The sequence below is a fragment of the Micrasema longulum genome, unplaced genomic scaffold, assembly GCF_059751315.1.
Source record: "Micrasema longulum isolate JH-2025_06_02 unplaced genomic scaffold, ASM5975131v1 h1tg003412l, whole genome shotgun sequence".
NCBI classification, from domain to species: domain Eukaryota; kingdom Metazoa; phylum Arthropoda; class Insecta; order Trichoptera; family Brachycentridae; genus Micrasema; species Micrasema longulum.
Genome location: NW_028280476.1, coordinates 565 through 28,141, shown reverse-complemented (window position 1 = coordinate 28,141; position 27,577 = coordinate 565). Strand labels below are relative to the sequence as shown.

At 32.2% G+C, this 27,577-nt stretch overlaps 1 protein-coding gene and 1 long non-coding RNA gene across 3 annotated transcripts; both read right to left on the bottom strand.

Annotated features, from left to right (window-relative positions):
* Nucleotides 1-1,492: 1,492 nt before the first annotated feature.
* On the bottom strand, nucleotides 1,493-18,926 carry LOC148270778 (uncharacterized). 2 transcript variants are annotated; one of them, XM_088242203.1, is made up of 13 exons: nucleotides 18,786-18,926; nucleotides 14,883-15,085; nucleotides 14,031-14,165; nucleotides 13,575-13,683; nucleotides 10,403-10,644; nucleotides 8,301-8,461; nucleotides 7,183-7,317; nucleotides 6,896-7,004; nucleotides 6,338-6,400; nucleotides 5,698-5,816; nucleotides 5,330-5,552; nucleotides 4,025-5,075; nucleotides 1,493-1,645 (listed from the first exon to the last, which is right to left on the bottom strand). In XM_088242203.1, exons 2-12 carry the CDS (start codon nucleotides 15,079-15,081, stop codon nucleotides 4,063-4,065), a joined length of 2,508 nt encoding a protein of 835 aa, XP_088098329.1. In that variant the 5' UTR covers nucleotides 15,082-15,085; nucleotides 18,786-18,926; the 3' UTR covers nucleotides 1,493-1,645; nucleotides 4,025-4,062. The 2 variants fall into 2 exon arrangements, with proteins under 2 accessions (XP_088098329.1, XP_088098328.1); XM_088242202.1 differs by lacking the exon at nucleotides 1,493-1,645 and having other exon boundaries at nucleotides 2,867-5,075.
* Nucleotides 18,927-20,047: 1,121 nt separating this feature from the next.
* LOC148270777 (uncharacterized) lies at nucleotides 20,048-27,219 on the bottom strand. Its single transcript, XR_015825286.1, has 4 exons — nucleotides 26,754-27,219; nucleotides 26,175-26,237; nucleotides 25,862-25,951; nucleotides 20,048-20,310 (listed from the first exon to the last, which is right to left on the bottom strand). It is a non-coding gene; the product is annotated as an uncharacterized LOC148270777 (long non-coding RNA).
* Between the last annotated feature and the right edge of the window lie 358 nt (nucleotides 27,220-27,577).

The window sequence follows — 27,577 nt, the reverse complement described above, 5'->3', positions numbered from 1 at the left end:
TTAAGATACGGGCACCGCTGTCCTAGGAAACCCTAGCTTAAGTCAATAAAAAATATCAGATTTTGTAGTAAGAATTAAATTAAAACAAATATTTCACTTTGTAATTTTCAGATCCTATTATATAGTAATTTACATAATTCGAGGTCAACATATTTATTTATATTCACATACGCTGGCTACGTATGAATTTGACATAATATAGTATGCCATTCAAGGTGACAGTCCCTCTTATTTATTTTTTAACAAATGAATTTTTAATAGCGATGCAGTTAATTGATTATGAAAATAATCTTGTTTGATTATTTTTTATTATGAAAAACACATCAGAAAATGAGTAAGGCACTAAAAGTTCCTGAAAAATAGGTACTAATTAATTTATTGAATTAGGAAAAAGATCTAAAAAAATTCTGATGTAATATTTTTAAAAGTTAGCAACAACTTGACACCCTTAATGTAAAAGGTCAGCACTTAAAAACCGTAACTTTTTAGAACTTACTCAAATGTTTGTTTAGACATAAAAAAAAAGATAGAATCATTTTGTGTTTATGCCAGTTAAAATAAATAAAATTATTGTTTCTTTTTAATCATATATTTATGGTTTAGTATCATCAGCATGCATTATTGATTTGTATGCTTTATCAAATCTTGTTTGTTTTTTAATAGTTTTTTTTATTGTATATTTTGCATTTTTATGAATATACATATTCAATTCATAATAAAAAGCTTCAACACAATACTGTTTTTTTTTCAACCGTCAACTAAATTACATATACTATTAGAAAGCATACACCGGCAGCGGTTGTTCATCAACCCTATGTTACTTGTTTTGTATGCTAATTATTGCTAGGTGGATTTTATATGATATTCAACTGGTAATTATAAAATTCTACAACCCAATTCAGGTCATAAACATGTCGCACGTAACTGTATCCACAAAAAGACATTGTGCCAAGTTCAAACAGGTGCTGCCTCAAAATTGGATAGGAATAATGTTTGTGAGTGTACGACATAAATCATTCTAAGGATGGATCATCTATTTTAGGGAAAAATATTGAATCTCATTTTCTATTTGCATATTTAAACTTTTCCCCAACAAAAACAGACGTTTGAATTACTGGGACTTAGTGGAGGAGACAGTGCGGCCCTCAGGCTTAAAAGTTAAGAGAGATTCCTGTTTTAGGATGTTCAATTTCATATTCCAAAATCATCTTTTATCATTGAGATTTTTTTTTAATAGCCCCCTGCACTTTGAAAAATTATGAATTTAGACAACACTGTTACCGTTAACCTAATATTATTAAAACCTCTGTTTTAATTCAATTGATATTTGCTACTGAATTTTCAAAACATAATTTTACATTAATTAATTAGTTTTTTTGATTTGTTTATAGAGTAGGTACATACGTAGTTCACTTTTGTTGTTTTAAGCTAGTTATTTTTAAAAGAATGTGGGTACAATGACTGGTTTTGGTATAGAAATAAAACATGTGTAAGTAATTAAAATTGTTTACTAATAAAAGTTTGGAATACACATTTGTATCATTTGGTTTTATTTTACAATGATCACAATGACTATCTTAAAGAATTCAAAGTCTTAAATAAATAGAAAATCTTGAAGGTGCTTTATAAATATTCCAGAGCCAACCTGTAAAAAAATCAAATAATAAAAACAATATTTTCAGCATGCAAAATGTGCGTATTCTATAGATTTGTCCCGTAAATGCGAAAGATAATTGACTAATAAAAGTTGAATTATCTAAGTATATTATTTGTAGTTCACACACTTTCCTTTGTTGTTTAGAATTTGCAATGATGTTTAGTTAAAAAAATATATGAAGATATTTTTTTAATCTGATAATATGTTAATAAACATAAAATTATTTACCTTGAGGTTATTATTTTTGCATTTTATAAATGAAATAAAGTCGTAATCAGGTTACAGTAACTCTCGATTAACTCGGGTAGGAATTTTCCTTATACATAAATAAATACAATATGTAATATCTAGGTGAAAATAATTATCACTTCTGGAAGTATTTTCTAAAAAATGGCATAAATGTTCAAAGCGTGCGTTTGCAAAGCGAAGTTACATATTCCGTAGGCATCTATTAACCCTTTCCGTGCTACATAGAAATTAGTTTTAGTACCTAAATTTACTGTGTCATATGTGACTTTTAAGAAAATGAAATATTAGAACCAAATAAATATAATAATGTACTTTTTTATAAACTCTCTTTTGCATGTATTTTTTACAGAACAGTGGCTAAATATGCATTATTATTGAATACGTAATGTAAGATTGCGGGACCTCCATTACAAAATGACATATTATTATAAACATGAACAGTGAAAAAAATAATACCCCACAAGCAATCATAATACATGTATGATAATAACAGCGAGAAATATTTATTACTAACCAGTAGAGTTGATGTATTTGGTTGTTTAAAAAATATCCGAACATGGAACTATGTACTAAGAAAATAAAAAGTGTAAAAATGATTTAGTATTAAGGGGTACAACCACAGTAATTTATTTCCTCGATTAGTCCTGGATACTTAACCTACATATTGTTGGGGTCGACGTTCATGACGCGCGGAAGGAATACGGTAGTGTTGTGACGCCGCTTGGTTGAGTTTCAATAAAAAATGGGATGTCGATATTCACTAATAATTATGTATAGGACATTTAAAATATTATAATTGTCATCAGAGGATATTAACTTAGGCAAATTAAGTGTAATCAAATTGTGCGTGTTTTTGCTTAATGTTGTTTTTTCATTCTAAAACATCTTCATATGTAACTAATTTTTTACTGATCTGACTTTTTTACTCACACAGCATCTCTTTTTTATTTGAATCATATATTTTTTTATCACTTGACTGCATGTTTAATTCCAGAAAAGGGTTCGAATTTAATTAAATGCATAGGTTATTTCATGGATAGATTTTCGATGACAAAACGTATTTAGAATTTTGTTATTTATTAAAAAAGCATAGCCACACAGCTAGTGCTTTAAATGAAAGTAAATTATACTACTCCATAATCTTAATTTTGTTAAATATATATTATCTATTGTTTTGGTTATTTGTTCGAGCTGCTTTTATTATCTATTGTCTAACACGATAAATGTATTGTTCCCAACCCCTCAGAACTATTAAAATGATACTTCTAATTTATATTTGTATACATTACTATAACCGCATACTTTTGATATTTTGAAGAAAGCAAAACTTGCATTGTAGTAGAAATATAAATATCAATCATGCACAAGCGGCACGAACAGCACTAACAGCAAGGACTCATTGGGTGTGAGATGCGGGAGGGTAGTTTCTACCCCACCAGAATCTCACCGCGGACGTCATGAATGTGGATCCCGAGAGTATGTACATCACAATTTGGATTCATTTTAACAATAATATTTACACTTGAAAATGCAGAAGAAAAGTGTAAGGGAATTTCTTGCTTAGCGAGGCTAAAAAAATTATTATATAAAATACGATTTCTCAATCTTAATGACAAATATGTACATACTACTTATCTGGTAAATAACAATGGCTTACTGTACTAAAATTATGATTGAGTTATTGTACATTGAGTATTTGATGCGATGTGTTAAGTACTCAATAAAATTAGTTGATTGTACTGTTTTTAAAAGATTTATTACACAGAAAAACCCTTAAGTTACTTCAAGAAGAAGGTAATTTTAGGAATATCCACTGTAGATATGTAGGATGCACGAACATTGCGGAGAATCTCTTTTTTCTAAGTTTTGTATCATGGGAAATTAGAAATTCATATACATAGTAAACAAAGATTCACCAATTGTAACTGTATCACTTAAGTTGTACAGTGCACAAATATATAAAGATTGTACACACAAACTGATTATAAAATTTATATAGAAAAAACAATATTCACATATAGTTTTGTGACAGTAGCTACAATTGGTTGTATTTGCATTTACTGTATATTTGCGTATACAAGGAGAGCAGTGAAAAACGGTACTGAAATAAAAGACCACCTTGTTTTGGAATAGCAGTTCACCTCTATCAGGCAGTCCTAGTAATACGAGCGGCCATCTCTTCTCTCCCTCCTGTCCTCTCGATCTCTTCCACTCCGATTTCTATCCCTGGAGCGTGACCTGTCCCTCCCCTCCCGCGACTTGTCTCTCCCCTCACGCGACCTACCCAGCTTGTCCCTCGACCTACCCCTGCCTTCCCTTGACCTACCCCTTCTATCTCGAGACCTTTCCCTTTTCTCCGATCGGTAATCTCTGGAACGGCTATCATCATCGCGTGAATTGTAAATGTAGTCATATTTTTTACTATGACTTTCGTGCTTTTTTGAACTTCTATCATCACTCCTAGACGGTGATTTGTGAGAATATTTCGACTTGTGAGACACTTTTTCCGGTGTTTGTGTAGACTGTCGGCTGCTTTTGTGGCTTTCGCGAGTTGCACTGTTGTGTCTTTTATAGTCAGATTCTTTTTTTCTAGATGATTCTTTTCCATCCGAATCATAATCTTTTTTGCGGTGCTTGGAAGATTTATGTTTATCTTCTTTTTTTGGTTTACGCTTGTCCTTTTTAGACTTCTTTGATTTCCGTCTCTCATTGTCAGATTTCCCTTTTCTTTTTTTACTTGTTTTTTTTACACTTTCTGTATCACTTTCTGAACTAGAATTTTCAGAAGACTCCGAACGAATGCTGCTGGAAGAATCTGTTTGTTTGCGATGAGTTTTTTGTTTATCGTTTAAAAATGAATCACTATCGCTGTTACTGGAGTCACTGGAACCTGAAGTAGAACTTACGCTGCTACTTCTACTATCTTCACTGGACCTTCTATTTGCCACTTTTGATTTGCCTTTTTTTGGAGACTCCTGCGATCTGATTTCTTGTTCTTGATAATCTTTTTTAGATAATCTTACATGTTTATCATTTTCAATGGAATTGTGACCTTTCACTTTCCTTTCGACGCTTTCTCTCAATTTGCGTTCGTGACGATTTTTTTCTTGATCATTTCTGGATCTTTTGGATTCTTCCAGGGGCGGTGTGTTTTCAGTGGTGAATTTTTCTGTAAAAACAATCCGGAGCATTTATCTTTTGACTTGTAATAGTTATGCCCTAATAAAAAAGTTAAATAATAATCAGCAGGGCCAATGATTACTATATTTTTTAAAAATTATTAAAGGAGAACACAACAGTTAATACAAAAAAAACTGTCCAGAGCTACCTTGCATAAAGCGATAATTTAGATGCATGTTTCATGATCAAGCTTGACCGGCTCTGTGAGCATTCACCTTACATAATAGCGAAACTGAGACTTACTATGGTGGGAGTTATTCTGTTCTTTCCTATTGTTGGTTGTGGTACCCTCACCCTCAGATGAACCTTCCTGATCTCCTCGGTGCCCCGGTCTCCGGGTCGGGGAAGTCGGTGTACCCGGGGAAGTTCTGCGTTGCCTTCCGAGGGATGCTTCTTCTTCAGCAATTCTGGCCTCGATCTCACGAGTCGTCTTCTCAAACTCCGCTTTGCGCCGCCTGATTGTGTCCTGCAAATAATTTGTATAGTTTTCAAAACATACTCTAGCTATATGAGTTGTGGTAATCATACACTTACTATACTTTCGTATTTTCAAATGATGCCTCTGAATGAAATATCATTCTGTTATTGCATTTAATAATTAAGTATTTTACCTGAAGTTGGCCATCGGTGATATCTTCACTTCTTTGTCTTGCGTTGGGAGTTCGGGATGTGTCATCTTCTGAGTCGGAGTCGGAGCCGCTATCGCTGCTGTCCCCGTAGATTCCCAGCCCTAACGCAATTTATAATATATTGTAATAAGCGTAATATTTTTCAAAGACTAATGTATTTCCCAAGCAAGTCAATAAAGACAAATTGATTTCATTCAATGATCATATTTGTATACAAAGGCCATTTACAGGATTAGAAATTTACTTGATAAAAAAATTACGATAAAAAAAATTCAAATAACAATTGGATAGTAAATTTATATTATGTACACAATCAAGCTGATCACATAACAATTCTAATCTGAAAGGTAATGTTATTTTTTATAGAAGCCCAAATGAATTATCAGGAATGTTAAAATTTATGTACATACAATATTTGTTTAAAATATAAATTAGATACTTTCATGTATAATTTCTTTGGATGCCGTTAGCCCTTTAAAAAATAATTAATAAATACTGTATTTCAAAGACATACACACAGATTAGTAAGTTACACTACACACATACATGCATAGTAAAATAATTTAAAGAAAAGGAAATTATAATAAAATTAAATTAAAACATAAAGAAGAATACAACTCACCGAGTCCTCCACCAATGGCTGACAAGGCCTGCGACTTGCTAGCCACTGTTTCACCACGCGATGCTTTCATATAAATATAAACGTTTAATGAACAAAAAATATATTGAACATAGGCACTGGTCAAATCCTGAAACCAGAACATCTACAGACCAAATGATATAACATAGTACAGGATATACACAAAAAGAGGTTCGTTATAATTTTGAGTAACTGCACATAAATCGGCAGTTCATTTATTACAATTAAAATTGATCATAATTACTAATAATGTATGCTACAGTCGAGAAATAATAAATAAAATAATAAAAATATCACAGACTTATCACATCACCGAAATGTTTTATATATTTAATTATGGAGTAAATTCATGGTTCCACAAATCACATCATCCTAAATGTGGAACTCGGGAGCACTAAGGAAAACAATTATCACGGTTGATTTTCAAATACATTTTTTAAAAGGCTGTCATAGTTCTTTGTGTTTGGTGCGTTGAGTTTGGTGCGTCGGCCATCCGCTGATAAGATTCGTTCAATGTATTTTGGTTAACAACAATGATACCTTGAGAGTGTGACCTGTTTCTGGAAATTTCCTCTTTGCAGACAGACAATATCTGCTCAGTCGTGACCTCCAGGAGAATCTCCGTTAGGGTCCGCCGAACTGTCAGCATCTGCGAAACAAAATTGACAAGAAAAATGTAGTCTTTCTTTAAAAAAATATATATAAGCAGTAATAACAATCACAGCAACTCGAGTTTAGTAATTTCTATATGCATTGTGTGATTGTCAGTGTGGTAAAATTTAAATGATTAGAATTGATAATACATTAATAAAATAATGAATGCTCACAATGTCTTGCATAATCTCTTCCTGAGATTTTTGAAGTAAGGGAGGAGGTTCCTTGATGACATCAATTTCTTTATCAATTTTTTCTGCTTCTTTTTCTATTTTTATTTCCGTGTCTGATTCTTCACTATCAGTATCCTAAAAACACGACAGAAACACGCGAAAAATGAAACATAATTTTTTAAGAGGAACAGCAGTAAAAACATAATATTATATTGAGTTAAATGTTTCTTAATTGTATTATATTTTAATTCATTATTACATACAAAATTACGTGACATAATTAATTATTATTTTTATGCTCCGACTTGCTAGATAAAGCCATTATGTGTATAATATAATATATTAAATTGAATTAATTTCTAAAATATCATCGGGTTTCAGGCACAAGTTGGTAATTACAAATTTTTTAAAAATGAGATGTCGGCATCAAATAATCTTTGTTTAAAATGTAAATAAAAATCTTTAATATTTTATAATACAAATTCAACTTGCAGTTTTATTTGAATGAGGGAGTTCAGCCCTACGAGAAATTGGATATTAAAAATGTAAAAATTAAAGCATTAAATTGTAAGGCAACGTTTCTTGAAAATGTTTGAAAAAAATTAACTACTTTGAATGATGTCACTAGTTCAAATGAATCATCCAGTGAAAAGAGGGCGGTTTACGGTAAGTCAATGGACTAATCAGCAGAACTCACCGCAAGAGTCGGAGCGGGAGAGAACTAGAGACGTCACATGTGGAGTAATTTCAGAAGTACGAAACTTTAAAAATCATAGCGTTGATAACGATAAATAAAAATTATTTTTTTTACTTAGTTTAATAGTCTATTAACAAATATATAAAAAAAACAACTGAACATTCTCCTTGTTGATTTGGGATGAGCTTTTAATTTTAAAAGCGCAATATCTCACAACTAGTAAAATGTAGTATATACTGATGATATTATGTAGTTTACTAATATTTAGATTAAAGTTAATATTAGGACATTCAAATTATGTACATAGTTAGTTTCAAATGAAATATATAAGTATAGATTTTGAAATATACAGATGTAAAGGAATTTAGGTTACTTTTGTCGCTGAAAAATTAATTTAATGAATAAAACCAATCATTCTTACAAATTTGCTTTTGGCTGGAAGTTTAGGAACTCCATCATCGGGTTGATTTTGTAGGGCATTTTCCTCTTCTAGTCTCTTTATCCGAAGGAATTCCTCTCTCTCCTTTTGTTCCCGTTCCTTATCCAGCTCTTTTTGCTTTTCTCTTTCCATTTTCTCTAGACCTAGATTAAACATGATTGATTTTAAAGCTTAATTAATTGCATTGAGCTGGTAAAAATACATGTGTAGTGATTTTTATCTTGTGGTCTACCACGTCGGTCTTCAGTTTGATTACCGACATTGTTGACATGAAATATAAATTTTAAAATTGTATTTGTTATTAGTGTATTTAAAATGCAAAAAATATTTATATTGTAGCACTCATTTTATTGTTATATTTTTAAATAAAAAACTTTATTTTTTTAAATAAAAATTTAACGTACGTGGCTAAAAACAAAGTTCTAATTTTAATACACTATTTCATATTGGACTGACTGGCATCTGAAGTGCAAGACTGATCATCATACTCAGGTGTAACAAAAAAATGATCCGAGACACGCTATGATTAGTGTACCATTGTAATGTTCTTTTAGAAAAATAATTAATAATGATGAATAATGAACTTCAATATCACCACCATCGTAATTGGGTACATATATTTTATTAATTTTAAAAACTATTTTTATTGTAATTTTGTAATTTTTTTACATTTTATCTCATTTTTTACATTTTTTTACATTCAGCTTGTATTATGTACATACATGTAACTTTTAAATTCATTTTTATTTATTCTTTTATAGACTATATTCTGTATGTATAATTTTGAATTCATTTCCTTACACTATTAGCTTGTATTTTGTTTATTTAGTAATTTTTTAAAACTTTTTCATAGTCGTTTAATTTATGTATAGTGTATCATAACTTCTATTCTGCTATTATAGTTATTTTTTTATATGAGTAAATGAGTTAGTATGAATACGTCTGTAAGAAAATATTGTTATCTACATGTCTCTAAATGAGTTTTTTACAAAAACTTCTTGGGAATATTATATGAAATTATGTATAAAGATGTTTTCAATTTAAATTTTTTTAAATAAAAAAAATCTTATACAGACTCGGTGGTGGATAGAGCACCGCATTAATACTTCAATCAATTGCAACGTATATGGATCATATTTGTTTCAAAATAATAAACATAATTCCAACGTCATTTACATATATTAATTTAAAATCAAACAAAATATTGCATAAAATAGAGATGACTTCAGTTAAGTTCTCATGATCAAGGTGCAGACAGTGGCTCAGAAGGGTACAGCGGATCAAGTACCCTGCAGGTAAAACTATAAGCACTACAATTTAATATTGCTCACAGTAAGAAGGTCGCATAGGGCAAACGCATCACCACCAGCGGGCTGGTTGCTGTGACAGTGCGTACACGTGGTGGGACTTTTTTTTGTGTGTTTCAATACTAAATTTCCAAGGTAATTTTTTTTTGGTTTCTTGTCTGATTTGCATGTAACATTTTCATATGGCATTGATTTTATTGTGAGCTATATGTATTCCGGTTACATATACACCTCCGTGGTGTGGTGGTTAAGACACTTGAGTCACGCACGGAAGGTTCCGGGTTTGATTCTCAGTGAGAACACACAAAAATAAAATATGAGTTTTCTCAAGCCTGGGTGTTCTATCCTGTGATTGGGCCTCCCGGCCTGTTGAAGTGTAAAAAAAAAAAAAAAGCCGCATAAGATACAGTGGATCAAATACTGTAGTACACAGTGAATCATGATTCACTGTGTACCTAAGCTATTAGAAGTATTTTTAATGCTACTCATACCCACTAAAATCTATATACATATTTATTTACAGTGTACTAGAATGAGCCACTGCTGATTTATTTGTGATCCACTGTACACGGACTAGGGTACACAGTGGATCATTTCCCATTTTTTAATAACAAAAATACAATGCAGTCCGAAAATACGATAATTAAGCTACAGTGATACCAAATTTTAACTTTCATGTTCAAACAATTACAAAACTAAAGCCCTCCAAAAGAAGGGTGATCATAAGATAATATCTGCAAATGTGGACGGAATGGGATACTATTATTAATACCAAACCTTCTCTAATCCAGGCGGGTAGGGACCTTCTTTTGGCAGCGTCAATGGTCTGAGTGGTGTCTTCCTGGACTGGTGGGGGCAGCAGGGGTCTCGGGGGACGGCGGGCGGAGGGGGAGTGGCGTCGGGAGGAGGGGGCGGTAGGAGCGGAGGGAGGGTGGCGGGAGGGGGGTGCGCGCGGAGGACCCTCGCTATCGGCTGTCCAATACCCACTTGGCATCATTTGGGGAGCATTTGTCGAATATCTAGAGACAATGGTTTATATTTTAAAAAGGGGGCAATGGGGAATCCAAGATTCAAGGATCATCATTTCCCATTGGTACTCAAATTGTAGCTATCTTGACTGTCGAAAGTAAGCTGATTGGCCTTATGCATTAGGTGGCATAGAACACGTTCGCCTTGCCAGAAATCGAACCCAGGACCTCAAGCATAGTACGCGAACGCTCCAACCACTACACTACGAGGCGGACATTTCTCCACTTGATTTCCTCGTTTGGGATTTTATATAGCAAATACATTTAAGTGAGTATAGCTGTTGTAACAAGTTATAATTTTTAAAAAAAAAAAGCTTATCCCTAACTCTATGAGGCCAAGAGCCCAGTGTTGAGTTGGAATACAACTTGTTGGAGAGTGAAAGCATGCATATTATTGAGGAATATTAAAAATTAAAAGTATTACATTAACATACATTTTAATAAACATCTGGATAACACGCTCAATAGTATATAAATCTATTCAATGTCTTGCAGCAGTCTCCTGCAATGGTCTATTCCTTTACACAAAATCCGAACTTGTACGCTTCTCCTGAAAATGGCTTTTGTTTTGGAGGAGAACTTAATATGTTTCAGGACATTGAACACTCTTGGGGTCAGAAGGGGAAATTTCTCTGAGCGAGAGTTGTACGCGTTTTTGGTATTAAATAATTCAAATTACGGGAAAACCACGAACGAGCATTCTGCTGAGATCTTCTCTTGTAACCGCATGACCAGAAATGAGTCAATGACTCTTTTAAAAAAATTGTCTAACGTCCAGTACCTTCATTAATTGAAACAATGTCTCAGATGGGAATGTTGTGGGACAAAAATGCAGTTTCATCAAGAAATTTTAGCGGGAAAATTCACATTATGATGAAAGAATTTTTTATTTTGTTATATGCAGAAAACTATTAATTTATCGTTCGGAATAAGATCAGTTGTTTGTAAAATAGACCACAAGTCCTGGACGGGTGTTTTCAACGTGATGGCTGAGTAGTCTAGGTAGAGTAGGTAGTCTAGAGTTCAGGTAAAAATCCTAAAAATTAAAATCGAGTGGGGATGAGTCTGCCTTGTAGTGTAGCGGTTAGTGTATTTGTCTTCCATGAGTAACAGTAACAATTGCCGTTTCACAAATTAAACTGTTTATTAATTATCCGGATTACCGAGTGCCATATTCTATTGCTGTTGAAATAATACAGCAAATTAGAATCACAATAAAAACATACTTAAACATGAACAGCAAAATTAACTGCACATTAAATGAAAAAGTTCTCCTTTGGTTTATTTCATGATAACGATCTGGATATTTGGCAATCCAGATGACTGGAGGAGAACAGTGCGATCCTGGGGGGACGGCCATGGTTCTGCTCACGCTGCTTTAAATTTTTATTTTTAGAAACAGTTTCACAAAGCAGTTTGATTTGTGAATTAATAAATATCCTATAAAACTTTAGTCCACTCCTGTCAAGTCTTCAAGATCGTATCCATCTCACTTCACACTTCCTGTCATTAAAATAACAACATGACAAAAACACGTGACTTAGCAGCAATGGTGGGGGTATTTAGTAATCACAGTAAAAATAAAATAGAATAAAATTCATCAGTTAAGTATACCTTGATAAAGAAGCTTGTGTAGCTTTAAAACTGGTCGGTGGAAAAAATAAGTGGTTAAAAACAAAGCTGTTTAATATTTATTTTATTTATAATATCCAGACTACGTTTTCTTCACAATAACAGTAAAAAAAAAAGTGAAACTTTTTTAGCTGTTTTGGAAGAATAACTGTTTTAAAATAGCGGGTTTCATTTTTTTACCACCTCTACTGTAATATTTGACTGTCCCTGGACTAGTACCAGAAGCATAAGAGTGATCACCTCATCTTCATGTAATAGATGATCAAGATATGTTACATTTGGAATTCCAATGTAGTGTTTTATGTGATAAGGGGGTATGGTGAACAGAAAATCGTAAGTTAATAAATGTGATGGCCCTACATTAAATATATTTATTTATTCTTTATTTGGATAACCAACAGCTATAGCCAATTACAGGTTTTCACAAGTAGCATCACAGTAAGTTAAAAAGATTCTCGAACATAAAATGAACAGTAATCTAATGTAAATGCAAAAGAAAAAAAAACTATGAATTATTTTGAAAGCAAACGCCGCACGTCATTATGATTATTCGCAAATAAATCTATGTTTATTGCTTTTGTTATTACAATAAAATTGTTAAAAGTTCGCCATAAATATGAATTTTCCCTATAATTAGATGAAACAAGAGGTATATGAAGAAGAAGGTTATTCCTTAGAACTTTGGAAGGAACATTAATAGAGAATTTGCATAGTAATTCAGGACAGTCAATTGAACCAGAGGCAATTTTTAGTAGATAAATTATATCAGCTATTTCACAACGTTTTTGCAGAGGTGATGTTTTTTGCATATTTTAATATATCGATCGGATTTAAACTCAAGTTTCAACCAGAAACACATGAACTTTACTTTTTGAATATTTTCAATGCGTGATATCTGCACATTGTACATAGGATTCCATATTAGAGATGCATGTTCCAAATTGCTTCGAGCTTTATATTCGAGTTTCCTCTGCTCTGCAGATTAAAGTACCTTAAGAACTCAGAGTGGATGGTGGGGTTTTAATCTGCCTTTAGGTGTAAAAGAACTAAGATAATGAACGCAGGAATCTCTAGTGGCATCATATCAAGCAGAAGTGATTCTGTCGCTGGGCCACATATTGCGTTACCTTCCGAGAGCCTAAACCGTTTTAAGCAATTTTTATAAATAAAAGCTACTGGAATGAGTTGTTTTACGGAAAAACCTTCTAGATTAGTTCCTATAATATTTACTTTCCTAATTTTATATTGATGAAATTCAATAGATATGTGTTATGAAACAATTGGATTACCCTGAGAAGTTATTGTCACTTGTTGCGTATCCTGAATATGGAGGATCTGGTGTTGGCATGAGAGCAGGTTTTGATATAGAATTTGGTCCTTGTGGCCATCCCCAGCCACCTAAAAAAATTATACATTATAATTAGTTACTCTTATGTTAAGCAATAAATAAATATTTGTAAAATTATATTTTAAATATATTTATAAAAGGAACAAAGGAACACTCTGAAATGAGACAGACTTTGTTTGTTGTGTTTTTATCTATTTTATTTTATTACATAATCTTCTCATTATTTTATGTCATAAAGTAAAACAGATAAAATTAAAGTTAAATATATAAGATATGAAAGCGTCTACATTTAATCTATCTCTGCGCGTTATCCACTCAGTCCACCTGTCTTGAAAGTATGCCACTAGCAAGGCGTTAAAATGTTTATATAATCTATTAAAAAGATATTATAACTTACTCCATTGATTCCATGAGGAACCCCAGTTGGGATCTGTTCCCGAGTTATTCCACTGTTGGGGGGAAATGGAGGGAGGTGCCGGAGCCTCCATTTCTCCCCCCTCCATTTCCATGGGGGCTTCTCCGCCTTCTAAAGCTGAAATGCAAGACAGACATAATAAAGACGAGCTGTTTTTTATTCAACAATGTTTGATTATGTCCAAATGCTTGCAGACTGGCTGTATTTCCTCCCTAGGGAGTTGTTCATATTTAAATTTATTTCAACAGAGAGGGAAAAATTTTTGAGAAGGTAATATGGAAGATATTCCCTTCGCAAAATGTATAAGGTTTGCGTAGACCTTGTTGCACTACTTACCACCTCCCGGACTGTTTTCCATCACAGAGTTAATTTGTTCAGTGAGAAAAAACTTATGTTTTGCTGGTTGCAAGTTGCAAAATAAACATATTGATATTTTTGTAAAAAATCCGTAACACATAATGTTTTTTACAGAAAATAAGTTTTGAAAAATAATAGAGAATAATATATTTGGTTTAAATGATAACCGGGTTATGGTTCTGTGGCTAGTGTCGTGGACTCAAGGAACAAAGGTCCAAGGTTCAAACCCCGCTCTACCAAAACTTGATTACCATTTTCTAATAGTGAGTTATTTATAACTCAAAACCATACAATGTGTGAAAATAGGTATATTTTATTTTTGTGTATAATTGATAATCCCAGGTATGACAATTATTTTTTAAAACAGTTTTTATAATTTCCCAAATCTTTTTGCAAACTAGATCTGCCTCTCTCTTCGTGCAAAGTCCTCAGTTCAGATCTGCATAATTTTATGAAAAAATATTTGAAAATCAGTACCATTTACAGTGATGATAGGAGGCGGTGGAGGAGCTAGTGGAACCGGTTGAGATGCAGCGGGTATAGTCTCCTTCATCTGTATCCACTGCTGGGCCAGTGCTCCCCAGTCTACCTGGTCGTTGTCCATATTCTGGTACGCCACTGGGTTGAGCGCCCATTGCGTTGGGTAGTCCACAGTGTCGTTACCTGAATACATCATGGATCTGCAAAAAAAATACTATATTATTAAGGTACGTTTTCTTCTTGAGCATTTTCACTCTCCGTATGGCTACCACAAGTTGCCTCCATGCAACCCTGTCTTGAACCAGCTCCTTTGCTCTGTCCCAAGACAATCCAGCCTCCTGCTCCGCTGAATATAATCGGGCATTAAGTGGACAGTTGCAAACAGAGGCTAGTAGAAAAGCTGTTTGAACAATGTTGTTTAAAAGTTGGCTTGTTATTATTTGTCCCATAATTCAGTGATAATGCTTTTATATGATTTTTTTTAGTAATAACCAATTACTAGCAACGCTCAGATAGACACAAGCAAAACAAAATATAACTGGGCGAGTAATGCTTAGTATTACTACAACATGCAAGATACAAAATTCAAAGAAAATTGAAAAAATGAAGTGAAATTAAATCAATTACAAACATTTAGAAAGAAACTTAGGGATATGAATAAAGTAGAAGGATAAGGCAGGTATAGTAGAACCTCTATATTCGTAATGCCACACTTTATCGACAATTTTTTTCCACTGGCACTGTCTATGTGTAATTTGTCATACTGCCTACACATGCCAGATAAGAGGGTTATGATACCCTGTATTGGATTATCTGGATTATATTTAAAGTCATGTATATTAAATTATGAATAAGTAAAGTATAAAGATGGTAGTTATTCATTTCAAATGGTCAATTGCGTTCCTTCTTTCTTGAAGACGATTAAACGATCTTCATTCCAACTTTGTATAGTATGATTCTTGTGTAAATACATATGTCCAAATTGGACTTAGTCCATCAATAAATAATAACATTCACAAATTTGAGAACGAAAGTTCATATCACATCTGTCTAGCCAAGTCAACTTGATGAAGACATTCTGGTATATTTGTCATGATATTTGTACGCAATAGGGTTTTTTCACATTTTTTAATTAAGTTTATTTTTATATTAGCAAAAATTACAATGGTGACGGTACTATATATTACGGTATATTTACAACGTCAAAATATATTTACAGCATAGTACGTACGGTATATGAGACCCTCAGTATCGAAGATGGCCAAATGCTAAAAATATTATTAAAAGCGGTAAACTGGATATTTAATACTTAATAAAAATAGCATTTCTTGTTATGTCAACCTTTGGGTTAATAGTTCAAAGTGTTAATGGCACCAAATATTATCAAATAAAACATATTTTTTGTAAATATTTTAATTAAAAAGTGCTATAACAGATTTTAGTGATTTCTCGAAAACAGGTATAAGGTCATTTAGTCATCTTTAGATACTGGGGGTCTCATATATTTACGACGTCAAAATGACGTGACACCAAGAGCTGTTTTGTATGTGCTCATTTTTAAACCTGAAAATTTTAAATGAAAACTTCTTTTAAATATATTGATAAATAGATATATCATTCGATTTGTAAAAATTTGCTCAAAATAAATATTACATTTTTAACATTATTCCTGACTTGTGAAAATACCCTAGAGCGGTTGTAGGCTCCATGGCATGGAACACTCTACCGTACAACACTGAAAGTGAAATGATGTTGACTTGAAAACCACTTGTACTATAAATTCAAAAAAATAATTTGGTATGCAATGATGTTGATCTATTCAATAAAAATATTTTTTTGATTAAGTTTTTTGTTTTACATTGTAATTGTTGTTTTCTTCACTGTATACATAATAATAATAATAAATATTTATTAATCATAATTGAGATATACAATGTGATAAATACAAAAATAAAACAAAGGTATATTTGGCTAAATGTAAAAAAAAATAAATCTTGATAGTTTTTTTAAATTCAATATAAATAAGTGATTTATTAACTTATAAACAGTTAATTACACTTTTTTTGAGACATAGGTCCCAACTCCATGGGAATAAAAGTCTTGTGTTGAGTTGGGACGAGTAATTAGTTTACACAGACATAAAAGTATATCACCACAAATATTATATAAGATCAGAAACATAATAATTAAAAAAAATATATATATGGCACATCAATATGGTAAACAGCAAACTCAATACAGACGAAAAGTACAAATGAAAAAAACTAAACGAAATACCACATCAAAAGGGTGAGTACGGGTGTGGAAGTTGTTCTCTAAATATTTTTTGTCTCATTTTTATCACATTGAACGGTTACTTTACAACTTAATTTTTTTTATAAATACCTTTTTAGATGTCGGTTTATAATAATATTACCTTCATATTACAAAAATGATTAAGACATGCTGTGATTGGTGTACCAATGCAGTGCCCTGTGCACCATTAGGTGCGGAAAGGGAATGATGAAAATAAATTAGTAGAATGTAATGTATTATACAAAATTTAACTTTGTATTTAGCATGTAATGGCTAAATACAAAGTTAAATTTTGATCCAAATCAGATTTAATACTACTTAAAATAACTTTTGCAAAGCGCCCAGCATTTGTGTCCCAACATCATTAACACATACATCCGTGAGCGCCTACGACAGCACTACTACACGTTGCTCACAGCATATGCGAGTTGTTTATTATTATTATTATGGATAACTTATATATCACTATTTTTGTAATATAATACCTCAAGGGCGCTTTACAAAGTGATTTTATAGATAAATACATTTAATTGAAACATTTAAATTTGTAATTAAAGTTAAACAATTTATTTTGTTACCACATGCTACGGATTTATTCAAATGATTTAGAGAACAAGTGGGTTTTAAGTTTTTTTTCAAAACATAATTTATTATCAAAAAGGTTTGTAGCTTAAGCATTTATTAGGGATAGCGGTAAATTTATGGTCATTAACAAAATAAGGGTTTAAACTAATAAATAATATATGTAAAATAAATGTTTAAACCAATAAACACTATATTATGTCAATTTTGAATGCGGGGAATAGGTAGGTTTAAGAATTTATTGAGTTATGGATTATAACCTGTATATCTTTAACTAGGTGAATCATTATAAATTTTAAACTTTAACAACGAAATTCTGTGTTTTGCACTGGATTTTTGCCCAAATGTTCCGGGTTTGTTCCCAGTAAACTACAATAATTACTTGCGATTTTCCCCAAGCCCGGGCGTTCCATGATGTAATCCAACATTTTTTATAGGTTCTTGGCGCGTCATGGTGCTTACAGTGAGTATTTAGAGAGGATCCAGGTATTTCATTTAAAATATGGATAAACCTAATTTTATGTATATTCCCGATAATTTATGCACAAATTTAACCGATATTTTAAAAGAAATAACAATACTTTTGGGTTAAGTCCAGAATATTATCAAGTCGAAATAAATAAAGTAAGAAACTTATTTAGAGTAAATGTATGTGTAAGCGGGAAACATCGAACATTAGAATAAACATACAGTTAATAAATAAAAAGTAATTTATGATGTACAAGTAGGCGATTCCTAAATGAGAGAAAGGTATGAAGTATGAACTGAATAAAAGAAAAAGTACAAATAAACACGCTTTTGATGTCAGCGGCTTCGGTAATTTACAGTGAAAGAGTGCAATTTTTCTCTTTACTAAATAAATAAAAGTATGAATATTAATATTATATCGGATACGTTAATAAATCTGGTTCACACAATAGTCACATGCAAATGAATTTGAATTAATAAACTCCAATTACTGATTATTTAGGATAAAGTTCTACAAGTAAGCAAATAAATTTAAACATATTTGTACAAACTAACATTGAAGATTAAAACGTAAAATCACAATATTAAATATAACTTTTTATAAAATCTGACAAACATCGCGAACATTTTCACCACAAATTATACTCATAGATTTTCACTTTCACCATAGACTAGTACTGAAATTGAAAGAAAAAGAAATATTATATATTTTTCACCTTTCAACCAAGCGCTAGCATAGTGCTGTCAACCTTCATAAAGCTAAAATCGGTAGACTTAATGACTACGGGGTTAGGGAAAGAAAAGGAGCTAAAAAAATTCCTACTTATTTTTATTACAATATTTCGCAAAAATGCAAATCGAATTGTTTGTACTTTTTTAATCAAACTAAATAGCGTACCCGTGGTCTTGTGGCTAAGACGTTTGTCTCACACACGGAGAATTCTGAATTCGATTTCCAGAGAGATCAGACTAATTAAATGTACTTTTGCTTTCTTAAAGCTTGGTTTTCTGTGCTGTTATTTAGCACTGTAGTTTGATGTCTTGGCTAGATGCGATGAAAAATAAATAGAAAATTCGATGTGTGCTCCTTTTAGTTTTTCTCGTTTTACTGCAACGTGTTGATTTTCAAAATGAGCAAAAAAGTTTTATAAAAATAGTATTTAAATAACTTTCAATTAGGAAAAAATCAAAATGATTAAAAATCGGTAGAATTTCGATAAAATTTGGTAGATCGGTAGATTTTTCCCGAAATTAAATAGGATCTACCCAGGCCACAATGAGTGCTGCCATTTATATAAAATGTTTCAGTTTTATGATAAATCCCAAGAACAATCTTCTTGGAGTGCTTACCCTTTCCCAAATTACAAGAAAAGAGACTTTTAGAGTGGGTCGTGTTTTTCCAACAGCGTTGAAATACAATAACTACAAATATTTTTTATGTGACATGTTCCGTTATCATCATTCCATGGCCGCTTTTTAGTTGGAGCACGTATGTAATCTTATGTCTGTAGTCACCACAGACTACAGATATCTTTAGACAGGAAACTATGGTACTATATCTAAGTACTTTTGGCGTCGATCGCAGCGCTGTCTAGTGTGGCATACAAGAAGCTTGACGATGGCGCGAAAATTCAAATCACTGCGTTGCATTATATATTGATATTTATTGTACAATATCAATACAAAATTGCTTAATTAAATACAAGTATTAGCACGCAATTTAATCTTTCTGTCTTGTATTTAAAAAAACAATTTTATATTGATATTGCACAATAAATTTATTATGGAATAGGAATACATAAATAAAAATTTTTAAAAACATTTTTAATAGTTTTATTTTACTGTTAAAATAAATCGCTTGATTCTATTATATACGTCAGAAAGAATCGAGAAAGAAAACTGACACTTGTAAAATAATATTATATACATGTGTGGTTAGTATATTGGTTTATCAAAAATAACAATTGAGTATTATTTAAAAATTGTGCAGCATTGTGATCAGCATTGGATCCCTGCTATTCCTGGATGAAAAATATTTTCTTCGTGCAGATTAAGAGCCATGGCATCAACAATCACCATTCTGAAACAAAAGAATATTATTAATGGTGGATAATTTATTTTATTTCACATTGACATTTCTAGGCTGCTGCTTAGGAATAAAACAAGAAGGAAGCACTTATAAGCTTATTAAGTAATGAAATGAAGTGCTTATATGGCAGGTAAGAAGAAAAGGGTATGCATGTATCTGCTTTATTGTCTGCGCTTCTTATTCTTAAGTCTTTTATTATAAGACTTTCTAGCTTGTAATTTGAGAGGATCAACAATGCAAGACTCTAATTTTTTTCGCCCAGTTAATAGAAAGTTCATTTGTTTACACCAAGAAAAAATATATAATCGTAATACTAAGTTAACAATAAAATCAAAAAGATGGCCTCTATGTGCTGGACAAGATAAACATGCTGGATTTAATTTAGATAGTACTATTTCCTTCAAACTCGACATAACATGAAACTTATGGCAAATAATCGGTAAATTATTTTTGCAGTGATTGACAATGGTATTAAAAACTTTATAGATTTTGATTGTTGGGTGGATTAAAGTATTTGGACCACATGCCCTAGAAGTTATTAAACTATGCCCCGGTAACTGTATTTTAGATTTAAGATCCAGTCTACATTCACAACAAGATCCAAATTTAGATAGAGCCCGTTTTGCCACATAACCAGCTATATATTTACAAACCGCAACATATTGACTACTTTTCTGTCTTGAAGAACTTGTTGGTAAGGAGTGACTTCGATGTCCGATGTTAAAAAAAGTTTTAATGAATCTAAACGTAACGTAACTAACTATAGACCCATTTCAATGATATCTCCTGTACCTAAACTATTCGAATCAATTATTACAAAAAAAATAACACCTATATTTAAAAATGTGCTGATTGAGGAGCAGCATGGATTTAGGACAGCCAAATCAACGACGACCAATTTGCTTTCTTTTACTGATACTATTTTTACAGCGTTCGAGAATAATCTTCAAGCTGATGTACTGTATACAGACTTCTCCAAGGCCTTTGACAAAGTTGATCACAACATTTTATGTGCTAAACTTCGTGCTGTAGGCATTAGAGATCCCTTTTTATCGTTTTTAAAATCCTACCTCTCACATAGAAAACAAAGTGTAAAAATCAATAACTTCATATCAAATGGCTTCCTAGTAACTTCTGGTGTACCACAGGGTGCCCACTTGGCCCCTCTTCTATTTAATCTGTTTGTTAATGATGCTGCTAATGTTTTTTCTTTTACAAAATTCTGGCTTTTTGCTGACGATAACAAGATACTTAAGCTAATTAAAAATATTGATGACTGTGTCAGACTCCAAGAAGACATAAATGCATTTCATACTTGGTGCAAAACTAATAACATGGAACTTAACATCGATAAATGCAAAATTATTTCATACCATAAATGTAAACATCCTTTTATTTTTGATTATAAACTTAATGGCCAAGTTCTTTCGATTGTCACCTCTATAAGAGATCTTGGAGTGATCCTAGATAATAAACTAACTTTTCTGGAACACTTTGATAATATAGTAAACAGATCCTTAAAAATTTTAGGCTTTATTAATAGAACTACGTCTGATTTCCAAAGTATGCTTACACTTAAAACACTTTATTGCTCTTTAGTTCGCCCTATTCTTGAATATGCATCTGTAATCTGGTCCCCTCATTATGCTGTTCATATCAAGCGCCTTGAATCAGTTCAACATCGTTTTATAAGAAAAATTGCATGGAAGATGGGATTGGAAAGAGGAGACTATTCATATTCTGATATGGAGAGGTTTTTAAGCATATCAAGTCTTGAAAAACGCAGATGCATTGCAGATATAATCTGCATGTATAAAATTATGAACTGTCTCATTGATGCCCCTGAAATTTTGCAAAAGATTCTTTTTAACGTTCCCACCCGTAGACTAAGAAATAATGAAATGCTTTTCCTCGGTCACTACAGGACCAATTATGGTGCACAGTCGCCTTTGCCCAGAATGATCAGGCGGGTGAACGATCATCAAGATCTTGATTATTATGGTGTAAGGATGTCTTTCTTTACAAATCAGCTAAAGAATCTGTATAGTTAGCCTATGCTTTTTACTTAATCTAAAAAATCTATCATCTGTCTTTGCTGCTTATTTCTGTTCCTTATATTTTTTTATTCCTTTGTAAAAATTTCTTTTAATTGTAATGTTTATAATGGACTTTGTCAGTAAATAAATAAATAAATAAATAAATAAATAAAATTTCACCGTCATCATTTTCACAATTTGCTCCAATGGAGCGAGTATGAGATAAGTTTGATATGAGAAGCGACTTAAAAGCATCTATAAAATTTGAACTAGAGGGGTTAATGTTACGTGCACCCTGACTTCTTACCATGCCAAAAAAGTTTTCAATGGGGTCTTGGTTAAGGTTACGTGGAAGCACAAAAGTAAATTTATAACATGTAAGTAATTTATTACTCAAATATGATATTGCTTCCAGAGTTGTAATCCAGTTACGCACTGTAGGTGGTATTGATATTTTTTGGTTTTAGGAATCTACAAATTTTACTGATTTTAAGATGGAAATAGCTTCCTGCCAAAATTTCCAGTAGGGAGATGTTAATCTGACTCCACAACGGTATTTACAAATAATACTATCAGCATTGAGAGAACTGCCATTTAAACTGTCGATAAGTTTATTTATAAATAAGACAAGATCAGCAGTCTGCGATGCCCCATCGTCAATATCATCCACAGTATCTGCCAAAGATTTCATGGTAGTTCCTACTGTCCTGCTGAACACCAACCTTGACCTTCATTTTTCTAAGTTTATCAGGGAAAATATGACAATCTGTTAATTTGTGCATTTGGAAAAAGTCTTCCCCTCTTGCTTGATCGTATGTGTATGATTGTACAATATGGGACCACTTTGCTATTTTTGATACAGAATTTTGAACAAAATGTACATCTTTTACTAGCATATTATTTCTAAATCCCTTCAAAAGATGTGGCACATCAAACATTTGTACGATTTCATGGCCTTCAATTTCAAACCCGTGAACTCTATATTCAGTACCACCCCGAAGGTACAATTCACGGGTTTCCTGTTTCAGGATATTTATTTTATTTACAGCAGAGTTGTGCAGTGACATATACATAAGCCAACAGAGTTTGTATTCCACCCTCTGTGGAAAACGTAGCCAGTGTAGTTCCTGAAGTAGTGGAGTGATATGACTGAACTTAGAGATTCCGAAAATAAGTCTCGCTGCGGTATTCAATACAGATTGTAGGCGAGTCATTTTGTTCATTGGTAGACCTGCATAGATACCATTACAATAATCGCCTCTAAACACTACAAACGCATTTTTTAATTGACGGGCGGCATCAAACCTTTATTGATGTCGGTGAGTTTCATCTAGATAAATTATTTCACCTCTTAGGTAATGCCTAAAAACACTTTAATTTTTTTATGCAAGTTTTTTAATCAACAATATTTTAAGAGTATGTCCAAATGTTTGTAGGGAGTTATTTAGATTGAAACTTAAAGATAACTGGTAAATGTACTAAGAAGTTATGTTATTTCTTGGTAGTTGTAATAATATAATAAAAAATAAAAAAAGTTTTTGTGCAACTGTCTCACAAATTGATATTTCTTCCAAGAAAAATATTCCGTTTCACTAATAGCTAGTTCACGCATAATGGATTGAGCGAGATAGACAACAGTTGCCGAAATTAAAAACAGCTGTGGTAAATTACATATTTTTTACATTTATATATATATTTAATCTTACTTTGTTACTCTAACAAACAATTTAACTCTGCAAAGCGTCCTTTTTATTGTGAATAAATTTACAAAATATATCATTCAAAATGATAACGGATAGTGAAAGTGATATAGAAATAATAGTACTTCACCGAGAAACTTGGAGACTTAGCAGCTCAACCTATTCCGAAAGTGAATTAGACAATAACGATCAACTTCTAAGTGATGTGATGATAGTTTATATGACTCTTAAGGAAGAAATCGAAGAAACTTTTTCTGAAGTATTCTTGGATCAATATCGAGCTGATATACCTCATTTACCACAATTACGTTTTGTTTGTAGAATAGTTTGTAGAATAGAGTTTGTATAATAATAATTACGTTTTTTTTGTAGAGTAATAATTAATACCTAATGAACAGCTAAAACATTTTAATTTCCCATTACTGTGGGTACCCATTATAATAAATTAACAAATTATTTTTTTAATATTCAAACATCCTAATTGACAAACATTAGGTTCCATGGTAAATTATTTTTATGTTTTATGGCTCTTTACTTATTTGTTTATATTCTTAATTAAGGGGTTTTCCGGTGATATTGGGACCTCACTAGATAGGAGTTATTATATTAAAGTTAAAATATTCAATTAGTTATTCAACGAAGTACATCAATATTTTCGTAATCACTGGGTCGGGTATAATAGCGGGGAAAGCACAGAATACAATTATTTTCCTCAAATATCATATAAGTGATTGAAAAATCTAAATATTAACATAGACTACTGGACTACATTACTCTGCTGGAGTGCACTCAGACCAGAAATACGCAGTGGGCCTGATATGTCATCAGCGTTGATATCTAAAAACATTATTAATTAGTAATATGTGACAATGTGTCAATGAGTCGGACAAGTAACTGTATGTATACATTTTAAGTTCTTCGAAAATACAAACAGCTTTAATATGCCGATTTGCTGGAGAAAATTATGGGTCAGAAATTTGTTTCAACTGAGAGGGTCACTTTCATGGTCATGTCATACGATATAAATGTGCTATAAACTTTTTAATAATTAAAAAAGGAATGGCCCACGCTCAGACGCTGTAGTCTTTGTCGATCACAAAAACGGCATTTGTAAATTTGCAGAAAACACCCACAAAACTAGAAAAATCTTATGGTACTATAAAAATCATTTAAACTTGTCAAATACATAATAAGATTCTTGTTTGTAATATTTAAAAAAACTTATGTATTCATTGTTATCATTTGTTAGTCAAAAACATTCCAACTGTTGTGTAGATTTTATAATTCACCCTTTTCACAAAATGGCTATTATCTCAGTTTCACTTTTCTATGGCTGGCTGCTTTCTGTATAACTACGTTCAAATATCATCACTTTAGACTTAGTTTGGTTCATCGCCAATTGGCTCTCCAGGCATACATCATACATTCTAGAGACTATTTGTTGCAAATCCTCGTTGCTGCTTGCTAACAGAACTGCATCATCAACATACAACAAGCAGCTGACTGAAAAATTATCAGTTTTTGCTCCAATACCCATACATTCTATCTCTTTCATACAGTTGTCCATGTATAGATTAAACAACCATAGTGACATTACACATCCCTGTTTCATGCCTTTTGAGATCGCAAACCAAGATGTAAATCTCCCATTAACTCTTACACACGCTGAACTCTCCTGAATTTATATGTATTTTTTATTATTTTTTTCTTTTTAACAAAGAAACAAAGATGTTTCTCTTTCTCTTATATATAAATATGTATGTCTGTAAATTTTTATTACAAAAATAAAAAAATATTACTACAAACCAGAAATAGGTTGGATGAAAGTCGTACCACTGCAATTGGCAACGCCTTCCGGGAGTGCACAGGGGAGTTCTTCAGTAACAGCTACGCCGACTGTAATTCACAATAAAAATAAAATGAACATCATACCAGATAACATAATGCAAGAATTTCAGGAAAAACCTTGAAAGATCGAGTGAGGCTTGAACGAATAGAAAAGAATAAGCTGAGATGGTTAGGACGTGTAGAAAGCATTAACGATAATATAATAACTGAGATAGAACATAAGTCTGAAAGAAGGGGTGTAAGGAAATGTGAAAATTATAGAAATACATACCCGAACTCTGTTCACCAAGTAAATAATGAAAACTATTTTCTTTGGATGGTGACTTGTTAAACCCTGTAAAAAAAATACAAATTACCAACACCACATTGCAAAAGCACATCCTTACAGATTGTATACACACCATGCCACCCTAGTAATTGTTTGTAAATAATGACCAAATAAAAATGTCGGAAGTTGCAGGAAAAGGCACTACGCCAACTTTGTACATACATTATAACCCGATTAATCAACTGTAAAAACAATATAAACTCCGATTGAGACAAAAAATATGGAACGATATAGCAAAACTGTAAGACAAATCACAAACACCACATTCCAAAAGCAGACTTGCAATTGTATAGACACAAGACAGATAAATAAGGTGCAATTACAGTGGAAAGCTAACCTAAGTCGTACATATATTTTTCTTGCAGAAATACTAATAACTTTAATTGTAAAATGGGTCCAGATTAATAAAAGTATGCTTTCCCTATGAGTTATAAATTTGCAGGGCAGGCAAACGGGACGAATAAACGTGCAACATGAGACAAATTCTTGAAATAATTATGTATGAAATATCATGTAATTTACCTGGCAATCCAATGGTAGGCACAGAGCACAATAAAAGCTGGATGTCATTGTATTGGCTAAAGTTGAATGCGTTGAAGTGTTTAATGCACACAAAACAACGTCGATTAATCTTGTCATCGGATAAATTCATAAATTTGGGACTTTGAACACGATTGATCCGTTCTTTAAATAAATGTGGATATCGTTTCGGAAAACGATGTAGTTTTTTCGTAGAATTACGATTCGGTACGCAACAACTCGGTATTTCGAAGAAAAAGTGCAAAAACACAGAGAGCAGTGTGACAGCGATTTCGAATGGAAACGGATAAATTGGCGGTTCGTCTAGAAGGACGCCGGCCGGCACGGCGTGGCTGGGCACACGCCGCCGACAGTTGCGCCACAAACTGTATTGATTTACTAGCAAGTGGCTTGTGCGACATCGGAAGAATGACTAGAAAGTCTTGTATTGGCTGAAAACTGCCTGGTAGTCACTTAATACTTGCTATTGTCCCTTGTCCCGCAGACATCCTCCATGTTTTTTTGTAGAGGTTGCGCATCCTTCCAAGTTTCAAATAATGTATTTAATAAAAATAACTGGAAATTTAACCTAAGACCTCATGCATTGTGCATTGCAAATAGAGTGAAGACGTACCTACTTATCTAATGCCTACTACAAATAATAATAAAAAAACACAGTTCGAAGTTCTGTCATGCAGTTTTTTGTTTTTTTTTATTTAGGAAATATTAAATTCTGAAAGTGGTTTTGAAGATCTTTAAATTTTGTGGTAAAATAATTAATTATTCATGTTTTTATGTCCTCTAAATGTTAACATTCCAAACCAAAA